This window comes from Sorghum bicolor, chromosome 2 (assembly GCF_000003195.3).
Source record: "Sorghum bicolor cultivar BTx623 chromosome 2, Sorghum_bicolor_NCBIv3, whole genome shotgun sequence".
Classification (NCBI taxonomy): Eukaryota; Viridiplantae; Streptophyta; class Magnoliopsida; order Poales; family Poaceae; genus Sorghum; species Sorghum bicolor.
The window spans coordinates 16,260,857-16,283,726 of record NC_012871.2 but is presented as its reverse complement, the minus strand read 5'-3'; the positions used below and the strand labels follow the sequence as shown (position 1 = coordinate 16,283,726).

General features: G+C 42.2%; 5 protein-coding genes across 7 annotated transcripts; 2 read left to right on the top strand and 3 right to left on the bottom strand.

Annotated features, from left to right (window-relative positions):
• Window positions 1,247-5,974, top strand: LOC8059743 (probable E3 ubiquitin-protein ligase XBOS34). The gene is made up of 9 exons (XM_002461870.2): window positions 1,247-1,756; window positions 1,867-1,981; window positions 2,464-2,544; window positions 2,637-2,725; window positions 2,816-2,907; window positions 3,014-3,095; window positions 3,839-3,941; window positions 4,588-4,673; window positions 4,939-5,974. The coding sequence occupies exons 1-9, from the start codon at window positions 1,655-1,657 to the stop codon at window positions 5,737-5,739; spliced, it is 1,551 nt and encodes a 516-aa protein (XP_002461915.1). The 5' UTR covers window positions 1,247-1,654; the 3' UTR covers window positions 5,740-5,974.
• LOC8059742 (CRIB domain-containing protein RIC7) lies at window positions 7,355-12,242 on the bottom strand. Its single transcript, XM_002459741.2, has 5 exons — window positions 9,129-12,242; window positions 8,849-8,981; window positions 8,620-8,747; window positions 8,246-8,336; window positions 7,355-8,138 (listed from the first exon to the last, which is right to left on the bottom strand). The coding sequence occupies exons 2-5, from the start codon at window positions 8,907-8,909 to the stop codon at window positions 7,708-7,710; spliced, it is 711 nt and encodes a 236-aa protein (XP_002459786.1). The 5' UTR covers window positions 8,910-8,981; window positions 9,129-12,242; the 3' UTR covers window positions 7,355-7,707.
• LOC8059741 (glycolipid transfer protein 1) lies at window positions 12,388-14,430 on the bottom strand. Of its 3 annotated transcripts, XM_021452634.1 has the most exons (8): window positions 14,320-14,400; window positions 14,179-14,214; window positions 13,633-13,760; window positions 13,484-13,539; window positions 13,260-13,390; window positions 12,993-13,128; window positions 12,655-12,786; window positions 12,388-12,557 (listed from the first exon to the last, which is right to left on the bottom strand). In XM_021452634.1, the coding sequence occupies exons 3-8, from the start codon at window positions 13,754-13,756 to the stop codon at window positions 12,522-12,524; spliced, it is 615 nt and encodes a 204-aa protein (XP_021308309.1). In that variant the 5' UTR covers window positions 13,757-13,760; window positions 14,179-14,214; window positions 14,320-14,400; the 3' UTR covers window positions 12,388-12,521. The 3 variants fall into 3 exon arrangements, with proteins under 3 accessions (XP_021308309.1, XP_021308308.1, XP_021308310.1); XM_021452633.1 differs by lacking the exon at window positions 14,179-14,214 and having other exon boundaries at window positions 14,320-14,430; XM_021452635.1 differs by lacking the exon at window positions 14,179-14,214 and having other exon boundaries at window positions 14,236-14,336.
• Window positions 19,611-20,528, top strand: LOC110432633. Its single transcript, XM_021453406.1, has one exon. The coding sequence runs from the start codon at window positions 19,611-19,613 to the stop codon at window positions 20,526-20,528; it is 918 nt and encodes a 305-aa protein (XP_021309081.1).
• LOC8057952 (glutathione S-transferase T3) lies at window positions 20,807-21,903 on the bottom strand. Its single transcript, XM_002459739.1, has 2 exons — window positions 21,490-21,903; window positions 20,807-21,394 (listed from the first exon to the last, which is right to left on the bottom strand). The coding sequence occupies exons 1-2, from the start codon at window positions 21,901-21,903 to the stop codon at window positions 20,807-20,809; spliced, it is 1,002 nt and encodes a 333-aa protein (XP_002459784.1).

Genomic DNA, 22,870 nt, shown 5'->3' with positions numbered 1-22,870 from the left:
GCCTCGAGGGCGTCGAGGGCAGCCTCGCGATCAGCCGCGGCCTGGGCGGCGGCGGCCGCCGCCTGGCGCTCGGCCTCGGAGCGCTGGTCGTCGTCGGCCATGGGGAGGGGTAGGGTAGGGGAGCCGGCTGCAGGGTGCACTCAGCGGCGGCGCGGAGGGATGCGCCGGCGAGACCGAGCGGCGGCGGCTCTAGCGGAAGCGGGATCGGGAACCGAGCCGTGATACCATGAGAGAGTATTAGGGCTTCAATAATACTTAGATTACAATCAATAGACACAATCAGTGATTACATATAGGCCATTGGGGGAGCCACTAGGGGCAGGTCCATAGGCCTTATGACTACTGTCTAACACTAATATCACTTAATACATATTAATCATATGTTAATAGCATCATTAAGAAACTCTATGCTACACCATGCAAGCTAGGCTCACCAGAAATGCAAATAAAATCTGTATCTGGGGAGTCAACCTCTGGGTTGCCTTTTATACCTGTCAACCAAACACTTCAAAGTTGTATGTGAGGAGCGTGTCTGGGAAACAACCTATAAGTTCTAGCCTCCATCACCAGATATAGGCCTTGTTTAGTTTCGAAATTTTTTGAGCCAAAAGCAAAATATTTTGCGTTTTCGCGTTTTGGAAGTAAATGGTGTCAAAAAAATTCTCCCCCGAACTGTGTCAGTCCCAAACTGAGACATTAAATAGGGGTTGTTGTGTTTCTGTTTTGCAAAATGTTTTGAAATTAAACACCGGAACCAAAAGAAAATTGGTGTCAAGTTTTTCGTGGGCTGATCAGGGTTTTCGGGTTTTATTACAAATTTTTTCCAGAACTAAACAACCCCATAACAATGAATGCCTCATCACAGTTAGATTTTCTCTCTTGGTCGTTTGACTATACTCCGAATATATGTATTCTAAAAATAAGACAACTTAAGAAACATATTTAAATGATGCATAATACAATGTATTCTAAAAATTTAAAGATAACTTAAGGCTTCTGCCAAATGACTTTAGCTCCTCTAGGAAAAAAACATTTGGTAGTTATTTGTAAAGCCTGCAAGTCGCACGCTCCAATCAGAATCCTTCGAGAATTCATTTGTGAAGTCAAAAAAAAAAAAGAAGAAAAAGAAAAAACCGGGCAACTCGTTTCTGGTTGTGACTTGTCACTTGTGAGACGCGTTGGCGCGTTCCCTCTGCCCTGCCTCCTGCTGCTGCCTTCCCCCAAATCTCTCATTCGCTTCGCCACCAAGGAAAAAAAAGGTCAGCGGAAGCGGTGTCAGTCTCGCCTTCAATTTCCCACCCATTTCTCCCCGTTCCCCGAACCACCACGCATTAAAAATCTCCCCCCTCATCCTGCCACTGCCAGCGCCCAATCCAATCCCTACCTGCCCGGGAACCACCACCCGTCGGGCTCCTCCCGCCCTCCCCTCCTCGCCGCATCCGCGGCGGGGATCTCCGGGCTGGTTCCGTCACCGGAGCGCCAATCGCCGCCCCGAAACCCCCCGCGCACGCAGCACAACCCATTTTTTTTTGCCGCGATCGCCCACGGGAACCTCCGCTGGTTGGGTCCCTGACCCTGAAAGCTCGATTCTAGGCGATTTTTGATTCGGATAACCCTCTTCCTCCGATTTTGGTGCGCGTTGCGAGGGGCCGGGATGGGGTTGCAGCAGTCCAAGGAGGAGCTGCTGTACCAGCAGGTCAACTACGGCAACGTCGACGGGATTCGCACCCTCCGGGGGCAGGGCGTTGGCCTTGAGGTTAGTCAGTCATTCGGCTAGGATGACTGTTTTACACTCGTTTTTTATGCCCCTCTGAACTGATTGGGTTACTAATGTTGCTGTTCCTGCAAATGCTTGGTTGGTTGTAGTGGATTGACAAGGAAGGGAAGACACCCCTGATGGTGGCCTGTATGCGGCCCGATCTGTTCGACGTAGCCAAGGTGCTGATCGAGTTGGGAGCTAATGTCAATGCCTACCGGCCTGGTATTCTTCTCATCATTCTTATTATCGACTTGTTGCTCTTTATATTAGGTTGGTTCTATTTATGAAATCAGCTCAAGTCAAAAGTTATCAGGTTCGCTCAACAAAAAGTAATTTAAATTTGGGTGTAAATGTGTGTAGATTGGAAACAAGCAGCAGTTTAAAGTTTGTAAGGTGCTTAAACTTCTCATCTGAATGGACAATTAGGTTAGATTTCAGGCAACTAAAACAAGGTTTATCTCCACATTCACTCTGTACATAGGATCGAGTATTATTTGTTCTGTCAAATCAAATCACATCAAAGTAACGCTGTATTGGTACACATCTTTCAAACTCTGTTTCAAATGAATGCTAACCGTTTGACATGATCCATCCAAGTTGCTGACAGTGATATGAACCATCCCTGGACGGCTGGATGCATGCTTAATTGAAGAGGAGGCTGTGCTCGTTATTATGTTTTAATCACCACCTTTTTCCATTGCTAGGGTCACATTGTGGGACAGCATTGCACCATGCTGCCAAGAAAGGACTTCAGCAGACTGTCCATTTACTACTCTCACATGGAGGTATATGAACAACAATATATGAAACACTTTATTCCTCTCTTGTTTATTCTTTTAGATATCTATTAAATGCATATATTGCTATCTTCGTGCAGCTAATCCATTCATACCAAACGATGATTGCAATACCGCCCTTGAATTGGCAAGGGAAAAAGGTCATGTGAATGTTGTACGTGCCATAGAGGTATATTTTTCTTTGCTATCCTATTTTGTATTATGATACTTGTGGCAATTTATTCGTATTGGTTTTTTTATGTTACTCAATTAATTTTAGGGACGGCTTTCTCTTTTTTGTGGATGGATGAGGGAGAACTATGCTCCTGCTTTTTTGGATGCAATTGCTCCACAGTTCATGACAAGAAAAATGTAATATTTTCATTTATGTTGGCGCATCTGGATACATATAGCACATAGTTGTGATTTAATTGGCTGTCTGTTTTATGAATTCTAATCCTTACCTTCTCTTTCCCAGTTGGGCTGTTATTTTACCCCGTGAAGTGCGAACTCCAACCAGGCCTCTTAAGTTAGAGTTAGCTATATATCCCGAATTACAGGTACTGATAGGAACTTAAAGTTTGAATTATTTCGCTTTGTTTTTCAATTTTTATGCAGCTACTGTTTATATTGATGGATATGTTGATGTATCTCCTACACATTGAACTCGTATGCTATTTCTGCAATCAATTATTGTTTACATGGGCTAGCAATGGCATTAGTGCCTCTCTTGCCTTTAAAGTATTGTCCTTCTCCCATGTCAGGTTCTGTAGTAGCATTTATCAAATATTTGAAACTTGTGTATATTGCTGCTAAATGTTCATGCAGTTACTTTAACCACCACTAAAATTTTTAACCCTGGTTTATTTTTCCATTTCACACTTCTAATTGAAGGAGTGGAACTGTGGTGCATTTGGCTTGTTGCATAGCAGGGGTCAGACACTACGGCTGGCGTTTCTTGTTTGAAAATGAAAAAAAAGGCTAAATACTCTGTGTGGGTCTATTTTGAGCAAGCTCATACATGTGTCATTCCCTTTTTTCCTCGCTTGAATAAGTTGAGAACTTTCCAGTATAAGGGGGAATCTAGGGGGGTAACGGAAAGCACTGGTGCTGCCATTTTCTGTTGTTACAGTTCACATGTGCAATCATTTCCTTTGTTTGTTTTTTAGAGTAGTATTCTGCTCAGCTATTAGTAGTAAACGATGTGCTTCCTTTTTTGCAGTTGATATTTTTCTTGCAAAATTTTGATGGCTCTATGAAATTATTATTGTCTGTGACATTCGTTTTTTTAATGATCATGCAGGCTTCTAAACCACGTGTTGTAGTTAAACTATGGAAATGTCAAATTGAACAACCAAAGCTTAATCAGGCTGACCCTTCCATTATCATTTTTGACAAAGGAACAAGTATGTACCATGTTTTAGTTTTCAATCTACAGATTTCTCAAGTTAAATGCTTGTTTGTGATATTGGCTACTTGCTTGTTGATATGATTTCTATTGTAGATGCTTAAGGAAGAAATATTGAATGTGAAAATGGTGATGAACACCAAATTGTACTGTGTAACGTAAAATAACTAATATTGCTGTGCTGACTGGGGATCAGTATCAACCATATACCCTTTATGAATATGTACCAGCGACCACAAATCATGCTGCATGAATCTCATTACGAATATCTTATTTATGTTCTTATCTTTTGCTAATATTCAAATTTATGATAATATAAACTTAACAACATTATTATCACTTATCAGTAGCCAGGCTGCAGCTAACTTGATTAATTTCCTTTGTTGTATGGATCCTTCTGTATGTTATTTGTGAAATATGAATAATAGTGTGTTACTCACTATTGTTTCAATTGCTGTACAAAGTTTTCTTTATGAAGCTTGATCTGGGTAATGCACATTTCTTTTGATTTTTTTTGCAATATCTTGTCTTGCTCATGATAATCAGTTAGTCTCGTTTATGAACATACATTTGTTTCTCCCAAATATGGCCAAGAAAAATGGGTAGCCACTCCATTGCTAAATTTGACTGAAATATCTTTGCAGAGACTCGATACAAGATCTTACCGGCCTATGAAGGTGACAAACAGCAGCTTCAATGGTTTTATAATGCCTGTTGTGGCATGGCACAGGTAGCTTCCCTTCCCAGAGTATTTTTCTTGCTCCTTAAGGATAAAATCTGGACAATTATTTCTTCTATTTTCTTAAATAAATTCTGTTAAAAGGAGGCATGTTAAAAGGACACTATCTGCTCATATATAGATATCTAAATAGTAATAATAGTGATGATGTGAGGTTGAGGTCTAGTGTTTCAGTGAATGGGAAGTTACTGGATTTTTCAATTTTTTAGCTTCATACAGAAAACAGTAACAATAATAATGTATCCCTTCTTTTTAGGTTTTCAACACGGCTCCAGTACCACCAGCAAATCTCCCAATGCCAAACCCGGCACCAGCAAATTCATCTGTGGCGCCTTCAGAACTATCTGCACCCAGCAAGGAGGATGTTGAATTAGCAATGGCTATCAATGCCTCCATTCAATCAGCTATTGCAGAGGGAGTACCCAATGTTCAACCAAATGCATCCACTCCCAACAACAATGGCTGGAGTATCCCTCCAAGTAATTCTCACAACGGATGGGGACCATCAGTCACTCCTGCACCATCAAAGACGAGTGGCCAATCCCAAGCCCGGGTAGATGCCCCAAGCAGCAGCAGCACGTACAATGGATGGGATGTGCCTGGAACAAGCTCTGGTCAAAGTTCATCAAAACCCCACAAAACCGAAACCAACCCTCCAGTCTTGATTCCACAGGAAGCACTTCAGGCTCTTCCAACCCCAACCGCGCCACCATTCGCTGAAGAAACCTTCTACAGTGGTCCTGTTCACTATCCATCCATAGACTCTACGCCTGTTGATGTAACCATGCCGGCTACCACCGAAGGCGGTACAACAGGCAGTACAACGGCAGCAGCACCTACAAAACAGGAAGAAAACGAAGCTGATGCAAGTGACAGCGGCAAAACTCCCTCCGGTACTTGTGTTATATGTTTGGATGCCCCTGTGGAAGGCGCCTGCATCCCATGCGGTCACATGGCTGGCTGCATGTCCTGCTTGAAGGACATAGAGTCGAAGAAGTGGGGATGCCCTATCTGCCGTGCCACGATTAACCAGGTTGTTCGCCTCTATGCTGTTTGAAGAGTTGAAACGGTGGGTCCGGAAAGTTAGCAATGGATGGTTCTCCCAATAGATTTTGATGGGAACGTCTCCGTCTCAAAATTGTGCAGTTATGCTGTTGTGCACTTCGTACTGCACTGCAAAATATGACTTCCGTGTAATGTATGTGTGCTGGCGCCTTATGTACATAGGTACTCCATGCAAGACAATTCAAAAAAAAAAGTATTGTTGCAAGTTGCAACTCACGTTTACAGTTGCTGGAGAATGGCCGCTGGATGCTCGTGTCTCATCCATTGAAGCGTGTTGCAATGAATTAAGAGGAAAATGGCTGTTGCTCTCTTCGAACCTAAATAAACTACACTAAAGTTTGAAACCACGATCAAAGAATGACTGAAAATTACAGTGCAGCAGAACAGGGTCAAGATGACATTTTATTCTGAGCCCATTGTCGTTTAAACAGAACATCCTCAGTTCCTCACCAGGCCACCACCATCATTTTTTTTTTTGGTTAGTAGAGGTACCCACCAGGCAGTTGGCTGATAAGTCATGGCAAAAAGTACTGATTTGTTGTGAAAGAAAAACACTGTTAAATGGTTAGGACATGTCTTAGCAAGTACTCCCTACATCCCAAAATGTAAGTCATTTCAAGAATCTTGTAGAGTCAAAACATTTTTATGTTTGACCAAATTTATAGAGAAAAATACTAAAATTTGTAACGTAAAGTGAGTATATTATGAAAATATAATTAAGAAAGAATCTAATGATACTTAGTATTTTCATAATATTATTAGAAAATATAAATTTGGTCAAACTTAGAAAAGTTTGACTCTCTAAGATTTGACCAAGTTTGGCCAAATTAAGGAAGAATCTAATGAAGAATCTAATGAAAATATAAATTTGGTCAAAATAATTAAGGAAGAATCTAATGAAAATATAAATTTGGTCAAACTTAGAAAAGTTTGACTCTCTAAGATTTTTGGAACGACTTACAATTTAGGATAGAGGGAGTATTTTATTAAGAGGAAAGAAATTATAAGATACTACTATGAGTAGAGATGAAAACGGATCAGATACGAACGGATATCACTGATATCATATTTGTTTTTATATTTTTGATCGGATTCGAATATAGATAATATCAATAATGTCGTATAAGATACGATTAGATGTCGACATCATAAATATACGATTTAAGTATTCGGATACAAATACGGTATTGGATATTGAACATTCGGACTCAGATACAGACAAATCTAAATCTCTCTAAATGAATTCGATCTCAAATACGGTCAGAAAATATCCGTACTATTTTTATTCCTATCTACGAGATAACTCTCGTATCATAAACATAATAAATTGTGAGAAATAAATATATGTACTGCAAAAGTTTACCAATTCAGAAAATGCGAGCTTAACAAATCATGTACCACAGTACCAGTGACACTACTTGTTCATTTTGATATAAATCATGCTCGTTGTTATTTTAGGTAAGTTTATATTTTTAACTAAAATATTTGAATATATCTAAGTTGATAGCTTAATTGTAAGCATTCCATTTTAACAAAAAAAAAATACAAGTACACATAAATCTTTGACAGAGAAAACTCAACGCATTATTACGCTGCACGATAACAGGTCAGAAATATGTCGCACAAAGTATAATTTATATATGAAATCTTGAACAAGATATATAACAGGTCAGAAAAAGCGGATCAATATTACATACATACAGAAAGAAACAGAGAAAAGAATGGCATTTGTGCGTGCACACCCCACTCCTGAGAACGCTAAATGTTCGTGACCTTGAACTCCTCCATGCATGTGCCCTTGTGATGAGTACCATATACATAATATATCGATCGACTGCCACTTGATCTTACGAAAATTGGGCTCAAAGTACTTTTCGGCATCTTGATTTCATCTCCGAAAACGACGTCAAATTTTAGTTCGTATACGCGAGGCCGCAGCCGCTTGGATTATCACCACCCTCTAGTCGTCGTCCACGGCGGCGGGTGGGGTCGTTGCCGCCCCCTCCTCCGGCGCGGCCGTGGCGCTGTCCTTGGCCGCGGCGCCACCGTCGCTGCTGCCCTTGTTTTTCCGGCGGTTGGACTTCTTGGGAACGGCGGGGAGGTCCTGGCAGGTGGCCGAGGCGGCGTCGTCGCCGGCCGACTTGTCCTTCTTGCGGTTCTTGCGGGTGCCCTTCTTGCCCTTCTCCTTCTTCCTCTCCTCGGCGCCGCCCTCAGCGCCGGTGCTGACGTCCATGGACGAGGTGGCGGAGCCCCGGGAGCGGTGTCGTCTCGCCCGGCGCGAGCCGGGGGTCGGTGGGGAATCGCCGCCGCCGACGTCGGCGCCGCCTGCCTCGCTTTTCGTGTCCCTGAAGGAGGTGTCTCCGATGCTGTTGCCTCCATCCATCACTATCTCTGTCAGGCACAGATGATAGAGTTCAGTCCATGTCTTTGTGCACAAATTAAACCAAAGCATGCATGAACAGTCTCTTGGTGCATATATATATGAGTGGCAAAACAACCTTGAGAAGCCCAGGGATTTGCAGCAGCGGTGCCCCCACTCTCGCTCCTAAAAGAGGACGAGTCAAGCGGTGCCGAGTGGTAATCCTTCATCTGTCAAAATCAACTTTTTTTTGTCATGCTACAATATCCACAACTATGATTGTTTTTTTAAACATAAATTTGGTGCTGGCCTCTTTCATCAACAATGCATGCAAACAGAGTTGTTTGCTACATGGACATATAACTATTATGTTTGAGTATCTTACTGTCTTCAGGTCGACAAGGAAGACATTGTTAATTAGAATCAAGTAGACATGCATAAAGATTGTCTCCACATATATGTTAAACATTTTTCTTTGCTCTGTGCCAATGTCAAATAGTGTTGCCGCCTTACCCAGCTAGGTGCTCCTCCAGCATTATTGTTGCTGTTATTGTTGTTGGAGCCAGGACCATCCCAACCGATGTGTGCCACATGTTTTACATCCGTTGGGAACCCAATTTGCATTTCAGGCTCCTTACCATCTTGTGGTCGCAATTCAGTACGAAAAGAAATGATGAGGTCAATGCCACCCGTGCTATGAAAAAATCAGTTTAAGGTCAATGAATAGTGTGATTGGGCATACCCATCATGTTTGAGATATAGCGGAACGGCTTCAGGATCCCCTTCTTCATCTTTGTGCCCATGTTTCTTCTCTTATTATTAAACCTTGCTTATATCAATGTGGATGCACGCACTCTTCTTGAACTCGCAAATTGCTGATGGGATCAATCGACAAAAAATAAAGTGAAACCATACGATTGACCAAAAAGATAAGAAAAGAAAAGAAAGGCTTATTCATAAATTCATATTAGATGTTGAAAGTATGTATAAAATCGAACAGAATGTCACATTGGAATACTTACTCTGCTGGGAACCTTAAAACACTGTTAACAAGATTGTCCAAATGCTGGCAATTCTTGTTAACTGGTTCTCAACCTTCCTCAATGCGCCAGTGCCATTCTTCTCCCCTCTCAGTCTCTTTCTTTGTAAAGGCTAGCTCAATATTGTCTAGCCTTAGGCATTGCCAAAATATGATTCAGAAACTTACACTGACCGCAGCGGATGGCCCTTTGCGGTCAATGTTACTTCGAGGGTGAGAAGAGGAGATCTATCTTATGCCTAATTTTTTAGAGGGTCAAGAACCCTTTGAGCTCTTCTCCTAATATTATTCAACCATCCTTGGGCGTAGGAAGAGGCTACCTGTCCTTTTCTTTTGGCTATTTAAGGAGAAGACGGTTATGGGAAACTGGATGGAGGATGCAGACGAGTCTATCTAAAGATAGTCATTTGGGCAAAGATGTCACTGCTGGAAATAATGTGTGGTTGTTAATTTTTACCATGATGAGTTCACATGATTTTTCCATTCCAACTATTATATGCACATGTTCCGCTTCCATCCATCCGTTTGGCCATGTTTATGAAAATGTAATGACATTTAGAACATAAAATTTGCTTGATTAAATTTTTCATTTTTTAGATAATGGGTAGAAATTCGCTATCCGCACGTGGATATACACATTTAGACTAAAACTAAAGTACACAAAAACAAAGAGCAAAAAGACTAAGAGAGTTAGAAAGATTAAACTTCAAACTTATATGTCCTTGCTTCAAACTTGCTTTAATCTTGTGCACCGACAATCCTTCGCATCCTAGCTTACTCAGAAACTCTTGATGTCAAGCCTTAAAATTTGATCTTCTACAGTAGCAATCCTTCGCATCCTCATTTACTAAGAAACTTTGACGTCAAAACAAAACCACCAAAGTGAGAACTGTGCATGGAACTATAAAGACAACACCTTCAAGAAGGAAGACAACGTATGAACGTCATTGCAGCCTGTCCAACATAGACACAGATTTCTCCTGAAACATCCACACCGAGAGAGGAGGGTGCATCAACAGATGCCTCTAAGAAGTAATAGGGTTCACAAAGGCATCATTGTTGTTAGCCCAATAGCTAGACAAAGACTTTCATCTAGCATCCAACCTACTGCATCAACAACACACCAACAACTAGCATAATCCAGGGTTGATGGCTGCACATCGATGACCACCATCGCACAAATCAATACACTGATGATGGAAAAGGGAACATAGATCCATCCATTAGGAGGAGATCAGAGTGCCCAAGTAGCCTATGTTGTTGATAACTCCACCGAAAACACCACCATGTTCGATGACACTAGATCCACAATCAGGACTGCCAGATCCATGCCTGAAGCTCTAGAAGGCACCCTTCGTCACCACTACTTCCCTAGTTTTGGCTTCCCGTGGAAATCTAGAAAGCACCCACCATTTTCTGTGCCAAGGGTGCGCCATACGAGCTGCAACTAGTTTCCTAGCTGGAGCATGCAATCAGGTTGCACCACACTATGGCCTTGCCAAAGCAGCAGAAGCCATGCAGATCCGCGCTTTGAGCACCCAAACCAAGCGGCCACCGCCTTTTTTCTTGCATCTTGGTTCCCGGTGGAGCCCTAATGGTCGTGTTTTCCTTATTTCTGACTAAATTTTCTATGAAGTATGTTTTGATAGAGCATTTATTTGAACTTGTAAGTGTTAATACATTTTTACACAACTTGGTCAAAGTTAAAGAGCTATGCTTATTGTTGATGGTGATAATGCCATACTTTCACATATCCAAAAACACCATCAACAGCCTATAAAAAAAGATAAAACATATTTTATCAAATAACAAGCTCCACATGTATGTGGAGTATTTCTCTACATGACTTAGCAATATAGAGGAAATGAAGCTTGTGTGCCCACACAGGGGTCGCCCGACCACCCACGAGTGGGTCCTACAACCCCTCCAAACCATTCTCCACTCTTGGGTCCAAGTTGTGCTTTCTCTCAATGGTGAAAGATGAGAGAACATAGATCAAAAGACCCACTTATATAAAAAAAACTAACATCACGATGGACCCACAGGCTCACATACTAGTAAGAAAGGTGCCAAGAGACCCCACAGAAGGGGAGACCCCGTGTTAGGGAGGGGGCCGGCTAACACCCCCTATGGTCAGGCGACCACCGTGGTGGACCCACCGCCTTCAACCTCTCCTATTCTAGAGTTGCCAAGGAAGAGATGACCACCCTAGAGTCCTACCTCACCGATGTCAACATCCTGTCAAACTCAGATTTTGGCACTGCAACTTTGTGAATGGATCACATAAAACCTTGACAAGTGCAATCTACAAAGCATCCATGAGCTCCGAGGAGCAGAAATCGATGCATAGGCTCGCCCGGAGAAACTTCACTCCCCCATGTGTGAAATTCTTTGGGTGGTTGTTGGTACAAAACAAAAATCAGAGTCGGGCAGCCTCAAAAGGAAAATGATCGTGGAAGACGCACGCTGCGAACTCTGTGGAACAAGGGAGGAAATGACAGATTCATATCATCTTTGGCTGTCCCCACAATAGTATGGTATTTCATAGAGAGCAGCCTAGTCTTCTATGACTGCTCGCTGCCTGCAGGGACTTTGCCACGGCATGGAGCTGCCAAGCCCCACAACAGCTATGAATCTTGTGGCGTGGTGTCAATTGTTCCATATGTAACGATCTCTCTCCCTCTTCCATGACTTGTAACTGCACTTAGGGTTATTGCCCTCCACCACTAGTCTTGACTAGAATCAGGTGGGACCTTTTTTCCCGTCTTTTCATTCAAAAAATAAACATTTTACTTTGAGTGAAGATGTTCTCTACCTTGTATGTGACGAAAAGAGCGCTCATGATGCATGAATCAGACTTCAAGTTTTATATGAAGGATCCAACATTATTGATGGAGGTGATTTGTGGTCCATTGTAGAACAAAAAAATACAGGAGTAACTAAAGTTTGAACACCTATAACAAAATCATGCAAATTATAGGAACAAAAAATTGTATGCTTGGGACAAAAAATTGTGGATAGCACAACAATCATTATAAAAAAATGATGGTCAGTCCAAAACATTGTGTTTGCATTTGTATAAATAATTAAATAGAGCAAAAATGTGTTCTTTTATGTGGCTATAATAAAAACAATCAGGGGAGTTTGATAGGAGAAGGACTTGGTTTTGTATGTCACGGTTGATTACGGACTCTATTACTATGGAGGCTGAAACAACCACGATCTAATGCAAACTCAAAACAAAAGGTGAACAAATTTGTTGGATACAAGGCGGGTATAACAGATGTTACACTTAACACTCATAACCCACGATAAAAATTCTCGGCAGGTGGCTTGTTTCTTTGTAAGCTTGGCACAGAACATGAATGATAAACGATTAGGATGCCTTAAGATCGTCCATGCCCACACTGGCCTGCAAGTAAACGCAGGCGTATATCATAAAACTTCACCTTTCAGAAAATGTTGGGTTGTGGTTACACAAAATATGCAGTAATTTAGTCTGAACTTACCAGAAACTTGTGGTTTTCTGCCAGCAAAGGGGAGAATGTTGCGCAGAACTTCTCAATATCAGCGTTGATGTCGCCTGAACCACTGATGATGTCCATGAACTTCTTCCTGTCTGGTGCAAGCTTTATGGCAACCTGAGATTATGTGGCATTAGATTGTAAAGAAGTACCTCTCAGCAGCTAATGGCACAACCACTATTCACTGAAGTTTTCAGGCGTTAAAAAATTTAGCATCCACTTTACATCATCAGTAGTAGTAATTACTGGAGAGGAGAGTTGGTAGATTATGAGAAGGTATTATAAGTTCATCCGGAGCTTAGAAGTTAGATAAGGAGTAGTACCGAAAAGCTCGAACTCGCCAACCAGCCATGCCATTTCTTCAGTGTTTTGCTGTAAGCGTCACTGCAAGCTTGTGACATCTGCCAGTCTGGATGATGTACCAAATTGTGGAACAGCGCAACCAAGAAGTCCATGGCTCTGTCGACAAACAAATGCAGAAAACAGTTCAATACTGATAAGTGATATGTGCTGTGCTGATGAATGAAACACTGAAATACGAGCTCGGAAAACATGCTGAAATACCCAAATTTTGGGGAGTTATTAATTACCTTGTCAGCCAGAGAAGGCCATTAGTACAGCTGCTAGAGCTTTTGGCAGTCTTGGCGCTGACTTCTACTTTCACCAAGCTGTGCAACTGTTCATACTTTGTAGGATCAGAAGCATATTTTGTCTCCAGCCTCTGCACCAGATCAAGAATGTGGCATCATAAACTGCAGTAGCAGCCAATCAGATGCATAATATGAAACTTGCAACGGGAACGGATTCGCCTTGCCGTGATATTGCCTCCAATGTCCGTCTTGACAATCGACATGGCTGACCCAAATTTCTCTGAAACAATGATCCAAAAATCAGGATCCCATTTTTCGAACCACATGAAAGTAATGCTCATGCAAAACGTCTCTTTTTTTTCATTTATATTACCTAGCACTGGAAGGATTTGCTTGCATACTTGGAGAAACGGCTTGGTCAGGATCACGCCACTCTCCGACTTGACATGCTTCATCCCCTCAAGGGAGGGTGTGAACACGGTCCCCTCCATCTGCATTTTTCTGCATGACGACGTTGGTTACAGAAATGAATTAGGAAGATAACCAAGAACAGGCATTGCGCCAACTTCACCAGAAATAGAAACAAGACGGAAGACACGATTATCACTCTAAACTTCATCGAAGCGGCTAGACGATCAATGAAATGATCTGACACTAGTACTGAAAGATCGTCAGAGCACACCTAATGTAATGTTGCACGCTGAGCTGAATCTCATGACAATAAAACTACAGGGAATCTGAAAAACAAAGTCCTCAATACTGTTTCCTATCCTACATATATTTCCTTAAGAAACCAACAGGCTTCCTACTACTTTAACTTGCTCCTAACCAACCAAGCTGTTACAAACAATTTCTGCAAAAGATCATTAGCAACACCGATCCCAGAGCCTCATTGCCTTGATAGAAGTAATTAGCTTACGTGTAGCCTCCTCCAAATATTCAGTGCAATGAAAATCTACAAAGTGTAGTCACCTACTCAGGACTCAGGATGAAGAGATGGACGACAGAAGATGAGAAGAGAAGAATGTGGGGGAGCTTGGGTTGGGTGCAGAAAGAACACCTGAGAAATGGAGGAGACGTGTGTCTTCTTTTGAGAAATGGAGGAGACGTGTGTCTGAATGGCCGAGGTGGGAGTGTCGTGGGATCCGATGAACTGGGCCGGGCCTCGTGGTGGTATATATATAGCATTGGATGGGATGGATGGTCAGCAGAGTTGCTTGCCTCCTCGATCATATTGCAGGTCGGCACGTCGCTGATCATGCTTGTACAACGAATGTAGTAAGGGATTTTCAGTACAGTTTTTATCCCGTATATTTGTTACTCGTCAGGCCTTGTTTAGTTGGTGAAATGAAAAGTTTTCGGCTAGCGTAGCACTTTCGTTTGTTTGTGGTAAATATTTTCTAAATATGGATTAACTAGACTCAAAAGATTCATCTCACGATTTATAGGTAAACTGTGTAATTATTTTTTATTTTTGACTATATTTAATGCTCCATGCATGTGCCACAAGATTCGATGTGATGAGAAATCTTAAAAAAAATTAATTTTTGGTTTGAACTAAACAAGACCTAATCGTGTTACTGCCTCAAGGCCCTCTGATTAAATACCTCAGACCTAAGGGGTCCACCACAAAACCCTGAAAGTCCTGATTGAAACCTGCATATGGTAGTAGTATTAAAAAGAGGGAGGAGCAGACTAAGCTCATGTTTGTCAAAGCTCAACTTCACTAGTAAAACTGTTTTTTTAGACAATAGCTTTATAAATAACTTTGTAGATGAAGCTAAGCTACTTTTTAAAAAGTGTTTGGTAGCATAGCTTCACCGACTACTTCTTGCATAGATGGGAGAGATAAATGAGGGAGGCAGCTGCAATAAGCTACTTTTTTCAGCTTCATCCCAACTCATATTTTTGTGAAAGAAGAAGAAAAACAGTTCACATATAAACCTGTTTTGGAAATAAATGTTTAGAAAAAAAAAAACAGCACCAAACAGGGCACCGGAGGATCCAAGACCCGCCTAGCCTCAGAAAGGAAGCTGGGACCTCTAGCTAAGACTCTAATAAACTTCTGAACCAAGATGCATGATTATCATCTCGTTCATAATCTTCATCAGAATAATCACATCAGTACTTTAGGATTTCTTTTCAGCAAAAGGGAGATCATGGCATCAAACAGCATCATTACTGTTCATCATTAACTCTCCCAGATTCTTCCTGACCTGACCCTACTACATAGACTCAGAAGTAAATTAACCAATAATTAAACATCAACATGCTCTGACACTCCTCTAGATCGCGGAGCGGACATGGCGAGCACTCGCTACTAGTCGCTGCATGTGACGAGCTTAGTAGACGTGATGGACATTGCTGATGTCTTTCATGGGCCAATCACAGGTTATAGAAGGACGATTGATGATGGTCAATTGGTGATGGCAAAGTAGTGGTTGCCCAAATCAGGCAGCAGCTGCGCCGATCTAGACCAGCACCGACAGTGTGTCTGTGTGGTCCAATCATTGTGGAAGAGATTGCCGTAATTTGTCCTTCTGCTAATCTAAAAATTAAGGTGCAAAGAATCCATGCAGTGGCTCCAAAACATGGAAATAGTTTGAACATGTAGGGAAGTAACCTGTCCTGAAACCCCCACCAAATTAAATTTTCTCGATTTCTATGGTACCATCGCAAATGATTAAACGGAGGGGCAATATAGGTCGTTGGATCTGAAAAGGTTGCATATTGAAAAGGAGATGTAGAATATGAGAAATATAGTTTATCCACTAAGTGTAGTTAATGCTTCTACAACTTAACACTTCTACTTAATCCATCTTAGAATAAATATCATTCTCGTTTTTTTAGGAGTCAATCACTTTTAAATTTAACCAAATATATACTCAAAAAATATTAATATTTATACATAATTAATATCACTAAATAAATCATTCAATCTGTTTTCGTAATAAAGTTATTTAGATATATATAAATTTTGCTAAAATTTTCTACAAACCTAGTACGAATACCATAGCGATATTTATTTTGGGATGAAGGGAATATTATTAAATATCACTAGAAATTTTCAACCATACAATCTATCTTTAGTACACCAGGTAATCTATCGTTACATCCATCGCACACTATCGGTACCCATCTTCTAAAATTACGATTATTGTGAAATTACAATCATTTTCCTCCCTCACATGTCCATGCACTTCCAATGCCACCCCTTCACCTTCCCTTGCAGTCCCGATCTAAGGCAACCGAACAGTAACGCTCCAACAAAGTTGGTCCATACCCTCCGTTCTGTGATGGGTAGGTTATTGAGTCAATTTATTCATGATTATTTTCATAAATCAGCACCACCATTAAGCTATCTCCTTGCCGCTACTCCTAGCCTGTTTATGCACAGGCCATTTATATTTCCACACTTCCACCTAGGTAAACACTTTTTTTTTGCCATATCCAGACCCATCTCATTCTTTATGTGCCCATTGACACATGTTTGGATTATATATCATGGGCTACCCATAACCCCATAACATTGTGACGTCTAGATATGGCCACCAGTTTCACCTGCAGTTGGTAGTGAGTCCTCACAACTCGATGTGTCATCCTTCTCCTCTTTTAACCCTATCACGCCTTGACCGAGCTAAAGTTTACCCCACTTCCTATTCTTCATCACTCAAATGGTTTCACCCCTCCCCCACTTCTGGCCAGCTACAACCCTAGCCATCCATCCTTGGAGAGATCAAGATCAACCTTAACAATCGTCAAGCACCAAACCTAGAACTTAAACCCCTACCCACCTAACAAAAGTAGTGGACAATGAGCACATTAAGAGCCATGAGGGGAAAGGAGGGGAAGTAGAAGTAGATGATGTGTGGAACCTTTGTGGTAATAATGGAGGAGGGAAGACAATGATTGCTAATTGCCACCTAGGTGGAACCCAAGATCCCTTGGTTGTGTTGCCATATTCTTCTTCGTGCTAATATTTTTTTTTGAAAGGTTACTCGCTAAATTTTAGCACCACTTCTTGGATGGCATTGTGTCCCATGTGCTCATTACACTCTGCTAGCTACTATCATGATCCTAGAGGGCTTTCATGGTAGACCTAAGAAAACTTTGACTACTTGGGCTAGCTCGGTAAGCCAACTCATTCACTTTATTGGTAGGGCTTGGACGGAGGTATTGTTGTCTAATTTTTTTTCTTGGCCAACCCTTGGCCAAAAACATTATTTTCATTTGTGTTTACCTTAAAATGTTGAAAACTCACAGATGGCCCACCTAGGTCTGGCCCCATAGGAAATTTTATGCCTCAACCTACCACTAGGTGGGCCTAGGGCACATATTCTAGGCCCAAAACTAGTAAGTCTTTTTTAGACCTAGCATGTCCAAATTTTTGTCGAGTTCTATTTTGGGGTATCTTTTATTCTTTTCATGGTTAAGGTATTTGACGTCCTTACTATGTTGTGTCGAGTCCTATAGCTTTGTATTATATAAGGCCCTGTTTAGTTCTCCTTGCTAAATTTTAGCTAGCTAAAATTATTTTAGCTACTCTTAAGTGACTAATGGAACTAAACTATTTTAGCTCCTTTTAGTCAATATGTTTGGAACTTTAGTTATTAAAGTGACTAAATTTTAGCTAGCTAAAATTTAGTAAGGAGAACCAAACCGGGCCTAAATCTCACATGTAAGTTGCAATTTTAAATTATACAAAAATTTGGTTCGCATGAATGTCGCCTTTTTGATTGCCTGGTAAAGGACAGGTAAGAGGTCAAATAAGTATGAGCCCTTTATAAATTGTAGAAGATATAAATCAATCAATTAAAAAACAAAGTAACCAACCAAACTATTAGGTTTAGAAGGCATGTTAACGTGATTGTCTATGAGTCAAGGTCTACCTACACACTACACAAATTCCCACCCACGCAAACAAGAGTTCAACTTTAAATCTAGCAAAAAAAAAATCTCTTCATTTTTAATAGAACAAAAAAAATCTGCGTGGCCGGTGAGGGGACGAGGCATGGGACGGGTCGTCGTCACGGGCCGGACATTTTTCTGTCCATTATTGTTGTTTTAGATTTCCAATCCAATCCGACTACATGTATCCGCGCAGCTGGTGGTTTGTACCCTGCACTGCCCCTCATCGATTTCCAGGCTTGTCTTGCTGGGAATCCTAGGCAGGCGCATGCAGGCACTTGGCCTCGTGCTCGTGCTGTGCTGCCCCTGTCACTACTGCCACTTTCTCACATACCACCTCGCGTCGCTGTGTATTTCGGACGTCACCCTTTGGTATCGCTTCTCTCAGTCTCACAGATGCGCTAATGATTGGGGCTTTAGTTTACGCTGGAATTGGGTCTATCTATCTACTGTATCTATTCTCATCGGGTCCGTCCTCCATACTGCCACACGGACCTGCCAGGGTGGACTGGATGCCATGCATCAGTGCGAGAAAACAAGTCAACCACATGTTACTCTACCTTTTTTTCAAATGTTAGAGCATCTCCAAGAGTTCCCTAAATTCTACTTGCCAAATCTTCTATTTTAGCAACTTGATAAAATATTTGCCAAGTCAAAATTTGTTGTTTCTCCAAGAGTTTGCCATTTGGGCTTGCTAAACTAAAAAACGAGGCCCACAAACAGGCTGAGGGCCAACGGAAATAACAGGCAGTGGCCTCGAGCGATTGTTTCTGCGCCGCCGGTGCACCTGCGACTCAACTTCTTGCCGCCGCCGCCGAGGTGAACATCAACTCCTCCACGCATCGGTTCTGACCGCACCAAGGCACCAGGCCTAGATCATCCAGGCGCAGGTGAGCATCATCCACCTCCTCATCGGTTCTGCACATGCCGTCCATCTCTAGGTCATCTAGAATTTCTTATTAATTATACACTTGTCCATCAGGAATCATGCCTAGGAAGCGATCCCGTTCTCGAAGAACATTAGATGAAGAATCATCCGATGACGATGAGTCTCTGATACTAGCCACTGCTCAAATAGTAGAAAACTTTTCCAACGAGAAAGGTAGACACGGTGGCTCTGTGAAAGGTCATAGAGTTCTTCACCGTGATAGGCAAGGCGGACATGACAGGTTGTATCAAGATTATATGGCGGAGAATCCAACATACGGCCCCGAAATATTCCGTCGAAGGTTGTTGTCCTTTTAACATTGAATGAATTGTTTTCTGTGCCCAAATATTTTCATAGTTCTCAAACTATATTTTTGTTTTTCTAGGTTCAGGATGTCTAGGCCTCTTTTCTTACGCATAATGAATGTTGTTGAAGCGCACGATGATTACTTTGTGCAGAAATACAGTGCGGCCAATGTACTCGGATTGAGTTGCTTACAAAAAGTCACTGCCGCAATGCGTATGCTCACTTATGGGCTTCCAGCTGATGCGACAGATGAGTATATCCGCATTGGCGAAAGTACTGCACTTGAGAGCCTACGTAGGTTTGTTGCTGCAGTTGTTGAGATTTTTGGAGATGAATATCTCAGACATCCCAATGAGGCAGACACAACACGCTTACTTGCAATGGGTGAGAAGAAAGGCTTTCCAGGAATGTTAGGGTCCATCGATTGTATGCATTGGGCATGGAAGAACTGTCCATATGACAAACAAGGTCAGTACAAGGGGCATGTGGAGAAGCCCACAATCATTTTGGAGGCTGTTGCTTCTGAAGACCTCTGGATATGGCATGCCTTCTTTGGAATGCCTGGGTCTCACAATGACATTAATGTTCTTCATAGATCTCCATTGTTTGATAACCTAGCAGAAGGTAGAGCTCCAGAAGTGAAGTATTCTGTCAACGGCCACGACTACAACATGGGTTATTACCTTGCAGATGGTATATACCCTGATTGGGCTACTTTGGTAAAGACAATCAGGCATCCTATGGGTAACAAGAGGCAATATTTTGCCAAATCGCAAGAAGCAGCGAGGAAGATGGTGGAAAGAGCTTTTGGGGTTCTTCAATCTAGATTCGCCATTGTTCGAGGACCAGCACGCCCTTGGGACATTGAGACTTTGGCATTGATCATGAGGGCTTGTGTCATAATGCACAACATGATTGTGGAAGATGAGGGATTCTTGGTCGACCCTGATGAGCGTTTTGAAGATGATGCTGACAATGTGGAACCTGCTCATGGTCGAGCTGCTCGATCACTAGATGAATATATCGAGGCGCATAGACAGATCAGAGACAAGGATACACATGTTCAGTTGAAAGAAGATCTCATCGAACACCTGTGGAACAATCATCCCGATTTATATTCGTACTAGATTGTGCTTTTTATTTCATCCATGTGAACTGTTGTGGACATATCATGATGGATCGTTACTTTTTATTTCATCCACGTGAAGCACACCATTCAAGAACAGTACCATGCAGGTAAAGAGACACAGTACCATGCAGTCAAGTACTGGTGCATACAATAAACAATAATTTGAAGCAAAATAAAGTATGGATGACATTTTAAACTGAATAAAGGTTCCGATGCTTTGACAACAAACTAAAAAAAGTAAAGAAAATCTTGTGATGCATAGGAAAACAAATGAAACTAAGTTGAATTTCCTTGACGCCTAGCCACAATCTGCTGTTGCATCATCTCAAGCCACTGAAGCTGGAGAGGGCCACTGACCGCCATCATGATTTCTTTTTCCTCTTTGAGCAAATCGGCTTCAGCTCTTTTTAAATCTGCATCAGCCCTCTTCTTCTCCAACTCTAGTGCTTCCTTGTCTATTGCAAGTGAAGCCATGAACCTCTCCTGTTTCGCCTTCTCTTTTTCCTTATCGGACTCCTCCTTCTTTGCCCACATCTTCTCCATGGCTGCCATGCAAGCCTCACCACCTCCTCGCCTATGATTTTCTTTCACCTTCTTGATCCCATCAGACCTTTTCCTTGGCTCGGTTTCTTCGGCATCAACAGCTACGACGTGATCATTATTAGTGGCTCCTTGATCCCTTGGCCTCGACACCTTTGCACTTTTTTGCTTCTTCTTGTTTGCTGCTATTTTCTCTAGCTCAGCAAGTTCTACCATCTTGGCTTTCCACTTGTCCTCCTCCTTGAGTATGTTCCAACAATGATCAAGAGCAAAAGATTTTTTGTCCTTGTCCCAGTCCGTGTAGAGCTTTTTTGCATCGTTAATCTGTAAAGAGATATTGTCAATGTATATGCATTTAAAAAAACTTCATAAGCTGCAAAAAAACTTCATAATGATCACATAGAACACATGTTTTATACCTTATCTGTGATAGTTGTGCCACTTTGATTCCTACGTGTAATGGCCTCATAAGCTGCACAAAACTTGTTGACTTGGAATTGAATTGTCAGCCACCTATGCATGATCGAACTCTCTGTACGAACAGCTCCAGTTTCATTGTGTTCCTCATAGTAAGCATGAACTCTTCCCCAAAATGTGCTACGCGATTGATTAGCCCCATTGACGGGATCTTTGCTAACTTTCAACCACCCCAAGCACACTAGTTCGTCCTCCTTGTAATGGAAATTTTTTGATCTCCTGGTTCCCTTTGTACCGCGGCTTGCCTGCACAACTTCTTGGGTGTTTGGAACAGTCAGCTCTTCCAAACCAGCAACACGAGAGTCTTCTCCTTCGAGAAGAATGCCTGACAAGAAACTTTCCTCTTCTCCTTCCATGAGGCTACAAAATTTATGACAATGAATAGAATTAGCAATGATGATGACACATGTACTGCATTACTGCTACACATGTACTATGTTCATGATAGCATATTGCTTCCTGTTGCGGCACAAGCTGGACCTAGACTACCAATCAAACGCATCAGGAAATACATGACAGTAGTGCTTCTGTAAACAGAATAAAGGCCGGCGGCAAAAATTGAATCCTAGTACATGTGACCATATGTGCTATCTGATCATGGGCACCTCAACATATTGCGGGATCTGGAATACCTGACAGTAGCAAATTGCGTGATCTGGAATAGATGAACCCTATACACTACCAACTAGAAACCCTATCAATTATCACCTAAATTACTGAACTCTACGTACAGTTAACCTGACGAGGACTATCGATCTATCAAGACTTTGATGTACGCGAGGGATCAATTGATCTAGCACCAAACCTGACGAACCTGATGGAGGTCGATCAATCAGGAAGATGGAGGTCGATGGGAACAGAAACGCCGAACCTGATCCTGACGGAGGTCGATCAATCAGGAAGATGGAGGGCGATCTCTTCCTGAGATGGCCACGCGAGCAGGCGCGTGATCCCGGACGGCGCGGCGTCGATCGGCGCGGCGTCGATCGGCACGACGTTTTTGGTCCCTAGTCCTTCCTCCTCGATCGCGTCCCTGCTCCCTGGTTCTTCCTGCTTCGCGTGTTCTCCCTGCTCCCTGGTCCTTCCTCCTTGATCGCAGTCAGTTGGCGGCCGCGGGAGATCAGTCGATAGATATAGGCCGAGGAAGATCCTGAATTGTCCGTCACTGCACGGGAACACCGGCAATGAACCGCGGGAGACCGATAGCAACACCGATACGCGCGCGGATAAATGCGCACGCGGGAGGGTGTTTTACCAACTCGATAAAAATGGCAACTTCGAATAGCAAACCATTGGAGAAGGAAATTTCTTGTTTGCCAAAAT